Source organism: Euprymna scolopes, chromosome 42, assembly GCF_053919585.1.
Source record: "Euprymna scolopes isolate OS-2025 chromosome 42, ASM5391958v1, whole genome shotgun sequence".
NCBI classification, from domain to species: domain Eukaryota; kingdom Metazoa; phylum Mollusca; class Cephalopoda; order Sepiida; family Sepiolidae; genus Euprymna; species Euprymna scolopes.
Window position 1 is genome coordinate 39,907,496 of NC_136523.1, and position 6,144 is coordinate 39,913,639.

General features: G+C 35.5%; 1 protein-coding gene across 6 annotated transcripts in view; it reads left to right on the forward strand.

Annotated features, from left to right (window-relative positions):
* LOC145267032 (uncharacterized) overlaps positions 1-6,144 on the forward strand; it is a 432,374-nt gene that overhangs the window by 401,543 nt on the left and 24,687 nt on the right. For all 6 annotated transcript variants that reach the window (XM_080122972.1, XM_080122969.1, XM_080122971.1 and 3 more), the window contains one exon: positions 901-1,014. In XM_080122972.1, coding sequence (XP_079979098.1) covers positions 901-1,014 — 114 coding nt within the window. The remainder of the gene's footprint in view (positions 1-900; positions 1,015-6,144) is intronic.

Consider the following 6,144-nt stretch of genomic DNA (forward strand, 5'->3'; position numbering starts at 1 on the left):
GCTTATTACTTGTATATATATTATACAAGTAATAATAAACAATAGATAATATATACAAGTAATAAGTATAGAGATAAATATACATTAATATATAATAATAATTAGTAATAAATGGTGATATTTACAACTAGAAATAAAAAATAGGTTCAAGGCTCCTAAAATTCGCACTAGAATTGTCCGCAAGGACCCATGGCGCAGCGGTTAGATTATTTGGAAATTCAATTGTAAAAGTGACCTTCTCCTGAAGGTTGAAGGTTCAATCCTCAGTGTGGGCGACCAAAAAATACATTTGTGAATTACTTAGGACCTCTATCCAGTCATGGCTAACGGAACAAGAGCACAAAATTCCCGAGTGCGACAAGATACACCTGAAGAAGCTCGGAGGTTATATCGACTGAAACGTGAAAATCACACTCAAGATGAGAACAATAATAATAACAACAACAATAACAATAATAATAATAACAATAATAATAACAACAATAATGATAACAACAATAATAATAACAATACAAATGTTGTATCCAAGGGTCAGTTACAAGGTGCCTTCAATAAGTTTCCAGATGTTTTTTGTACAGGCATTTAAAACTAAAAGATATTTTCGCTATCTCCTTTGCTACGTGTCACTTTGGACTTTCTGTCCATAACGTCATATCCTAATACACGTCTCATAAATTTATACCCCACTTTATAATCAGAACGCCTTCATTAGTTATTAAGTATTTTTATGTTGTTTTTTATTGTGATACAAACTATTTCCAGTTCTTATTTTTCTTCTTCTTTATTTAAAACTTGATTTTTTTGTTGCAATGCGAACAATTCTGTGGCTAGCTTGACGAATTGATTTCAGGACCAAACATTTAAAAACGTTTAAAAAAATAAATGTTGTTGTCTTTTCAGGGTACCGTAAATATAAATGAAGAACTCGTTCAAATGGGCCACGCAGAATGGGACGCAGTATCCGATACGGAACAAATGTTTGACGATGATTTAAATGCTGAAATGTCGCATAAGGTACACTACATTTTATAATTTACATTAAGTGGCTTCATGCTTTGTCTGGAGCGATTTTCATTAAAAAAAATTCTTCTTGTTTTATTTGATCAAAGAAACTAATTATACAAATATATAACAAATAACTGTTACCAAAGGCAAGATAAGTTACGCTTCTACATACCTAGATAGATTTTGTGTGTTTTTACTTATTTTAAATCTTTTATTCGGTTCAAAAACCAAGTAATGCTGAGTTGGTAAGTTAAAACAATAACAACAACGTGTCAGTAATGGCTCAAAATTCTAAAAATAAACAAAATCTAGTATATCTATAAAAGTGAGAATGTGTGAGGACATTTCTCAACCTATATACTCAACAAATTTTTGATCTACTTTTTGATGTTTTCATCCGGAAAAAGGGCTTCTAAGAGGTCAAAAATGACAAATCGATACGTGGATTGGTTGTTTTTGTTTTACGGCATATCAACCTTTTTCAGGTTATTTAATGCCGAATCTAGTTATCTTGAGGAATGATTTTTAATGGAGTATATTTGTTTTTTTAAGTCGGATTCTATTTTTTTTTTTTTTTTTTACATAGGCATCACCACATTATCAAGGCCAAGAGGCCACTCAAGGATAAGGGTTAAAGAGTGTACAGTAGAAATTGGACACTATAGTAATCATTAGTAATGAAAATTTGGTAAATTTGATAACTTGTATGGAACGGCTCATCAAGAACTTATTTACATTAGACTTGAAGACAACCATATTGTAGTCAACCGGAAAACGGAAGACAATTCCACAGGCGAGCAGTTCTAAGAAAGAAGCTTTGTTCATGGGATCTACGTTTTGATTTAGGCACAGATAAAGAGTGGGGGGAATTATTGATAGTGTTTACAGTTAGACGAGTGTTTCTTGTAAAAGTTTGGCGAGGGGGGACCATAGATTGAAGCTCAGTCGAACACTTTCCATGAAAATAACGATACATCAGAAACAAACTCGCAACATCTCTTCTGTGAGATAGAGGTTGCAAGGAAGAGAAAAGGACATCTCCTACGAGGCTACGAAGTCTATTTTGAACTCTATCAAGGCAGGACAAGTCCTTGCTCCTGCCCAGATGTACAGGTACTACCACTCTGGGTCAGAGTGGACCTGGGAGCAATGCCAACTAAAGGGTGGCTCCGCACTACCCAAGGCCCGCAAGGTGGGGCTTCACCATCGGATATAGTTTTAGGTCATATCCAGGACCCGGTACGTGGAAGTCGGTTTTTGTCTGTTTACTGTTTCATAATTCCACATACACGAATCGTTCACATTATGTTAAGAATAAGCAGGTTTGAAAACATTTTTTAAAGATCGTGTCAAGTTGGCCGAATGGTTATCATAATTACAAGAAGTGAACTGTTAAGGAAAAACATAATCATGTCTCAGTGTCTTTTTTTAAGGAATTTAACGTTACATTTAATATCAAGCAACAATGGATACATCTTCTTTCACCTAATAAATGTGACCGTGACGTTTATTGGATGAATTTTGATAAGGATTTTGTTTTGTTTTCATGATTTAAGTGATTATCGGGACTTCTCACATGAATTATCTCCCCCTGTTCTGAGTGAATATTTAAATAATAAATCAATAAATCATCAATAAATATTTAAAATGACCCCCCCCCCCCCAAAAAAAAAAATGTGCTCAAAAACTAAAATTTCAGAAGTTCCCCATCTTTTTTTTTTTTTTTTTTTTTTTGCAACTTATCAAATAAATAAATGGCCACTTGGTAAAGAAAGATATGTTTTTTGGTTAGTGTGTTAATTCCTTTAAATTTATAAAACACGTATCCAGTTAAAAAACATCTTTTAAACTTACATGAGATTGATTCAAACTCTCGTTTTAAACATAAAAAACTATCGCCTTAACAGTGCTTACTCTGCTTATACCTTTTGCTGTCAACCAATCATATGTTTTTATTTGTGTACGAGTAATCAGATTCCAATTAAAAGTATAAAGATAGAGCGAAAGAAAGGAAGGAGAGAGGGAAGATAGATAAATTGCAGCTTCCTTCAGTCTTGACAGAATACGGATACCCACTGTAAGGGTGCCTATGCATGGTATTTCTATGGCAAGAGTTGCGTAATCTCCAGCCTATCTTTGTTTTATCGTTATTTTCATGGCAGGTGCTCGTCTGAACTCCAATCTCTGATCCCCCCTCGCCAATCTTTCACGAAAAACACCCGTCTAGCTGAATCCACTGTGAAAAATTTCCCCCACTCTTTATCTGTGCCTAAATCAAAACGTGGATTCCATGAACAAAGCTTCTTTCTTAGAACTGCACGCCTGTGGAACTCTGTTCCGTCTGCCTGCTTCCCACCTGACTACAACTTGGATGTCTTCAAGTCCAACGTTAACAAATTCCTAATGAACTGCCCCCTTAAGTAAACACTTCATCAAATCTCCACACTAACGTATTGTACTTGCAATAACCCTTATCCCTGAGTGGCTTCCGGGCCTTGATAAGTGGTGACCACCGTGTAAAAAAAAAAAAAAAAAAAAAAAACCCTCTCCTGAGTCGGCGTTGTTGAATACTAGTGGCAAGTGGAGATTCAGGCCGACTGGAAACAATGCCGAGATAAGCAGAGATAGACAAATAGACAAACATACACACACACGTACAAATAGATAGGGAGAAAGGAAGGGAAGACCAGGCATAGGAATACAGAGTATGTGACGTTCAAATTTAAATATTGACATTATAAACGCTACTGCCTTAGTACCGTGTAGTCTATTTTGTTGTCAACCAATCACATGATTTTATTTGTGTACAAATAGTCAGACTCCAAAACACCATAGTTTTTAATCTAATATATAAAAAGTTATACGTCTGTCTGTCTGTCTCCATATTTAAAACTCTTATGTCCTCCGAAACTAAAAGTTGCAAAATGGCGCTAGGGGCCTGAAATGATTGGATTTCTTTTAGGGATCCTTAGCTGGTTAAAATAGTTTTTGAGGGGGTCGAAATGGAATGAAATTGAATAAAAAATCGTCATACATTTTGTCCATTCATCTTAGATCATTTTTAATTTTTAATCAGTTCATATGCGTGATATGTTGGTGTAGCGACTCGCTACAAATATTAAGTGATTGTACAAGCAACATTTTGGTTCCGCGTACATCCGTTGTTTACACACACACACACACACACGCACACACACACACACACTAACAAGCAGAGCTACATCTCACAACTTTGAGATTTGAAATTCATTTCTGCTTGGCTTGTCCAATCACAAGCCAGCTCTCTATCACGTGACGGAGTTTATAAAAGGCAAAACCTGAAACCATTAACCCTTTTTCTAGCTGGTCTGCCCGGCGGTGGACATCGCCGGGGGAGGCTTTGGCCCCCAGGCCTTACGTGAGTACCAAGCAAACTCTTCTAACTGCTATTTGTTTCCACGTGCTGTACCCTTAAACAAATATTCTTTATCACGCTGAGGAACATACATCAATACAACTCATACACACTCTTTTGTTTCGACGACTACTGCTGTCAGCACGTGCGCACATAAATACGGAACTATCGTCTCATTCAGCCGGCAATGTGTCAATTCTATCTTGGAACACTTTTCTCTCTGTCAACGAACTCTTCACGAAACCTATCAGACTAAATACAAATACATACATAGAGTCCTAGCGACCATACCAGAAGTTACAAACATTAACTTTATTGCCAAAATATTTCTTTCCTGAACATTTTAGCTTTATCACTTTCATGACTCTCGTGCTAAACCAGCACATGACGCACACATAAAAATATATCAACACAATAACATCATTCACCTTTCTTATATTGTTAAATAAAAAATCGTATTGAACTTTTAAAATTCGCGTTTGTCTTAATGCCAGTTCTGACAAACTTCTATTTTCATATTTTTGTTGGGGATTGGGAAACATTTACCTATGCTCACATCACGACCGTGATACCAGGCATCGGTGAATGTCGACCAAGCACCCGACATCGGTACAGTGGTGACGTAATCAGTTTTGAATGGTAGTTTTGCTTTCGGTTCTAGTTGACGACATCTAAATTATTTTATTTTTTTTTTACTTTTGAAATCACGACTCTATAATAATATATATGAAATCTGGCCGAATTAAAATATCATATTGAAGTGTATTTTATGCCTGAGCAAAGCCGGGCGCTCCACTCCCCCACACACAGTAGATAGATATTAGTAGATAGATAGAGAACAGAGAGGAAGATAAAGATAGATTAATAGACATACACACACACACACACACACACATACAAATAGATAGGGAAAATGGATATATACACACATATATAAATAGATAGGGAAAATGGACATATACACACATATGTAAATAGATAGGGAAAATGGACACACACACATACACACACACACAAATAGATAGGGAAAATGGATATATACACACATATATAAATAGATAGGGAAAATGGACATATACACACATATATAAATAGATAGGGAAAATGGACACACACACATACACACACACACAAATAGATAGGGAAAATGGATATATACACACATATATAAATAGATAGGGAAAATGGACATATACACACATATATAAATAGATAGGGAAAATGGACACACACACATACACACACACACACAAATAGATAGGGAAAATGGACATACACACGTATATAAATAGATAGGGAAAATGGACATATACACACATATATAAATAGATAGGGAAAATGGACACACACACGCATACAAATAGATAGGGAAAATGGACACACACACACATACAAATAGATAGGGAAAATGGACATATACACACATACAAATAGATAGGGAAAATGGACACACACACACACATACAAATAGATAAGGAAAATGGACACACACACACACACACATACAAATAGATAGGGAAAATGGACACACACACACATACAAATAGATAAGGAAAATGGACACACACACACACATACAAATAGATAAGGAAAATGGACACACACACACACACACACATACAAATAGATAAGGAAAATGGACACACACACACATACAGAGAGAAAGGAAGTAAAGAATGGGGACAGGAATATAAAGTATGTGACTTTCAAACTTAAATATTAACACCATAAAAACTACTGGTAAT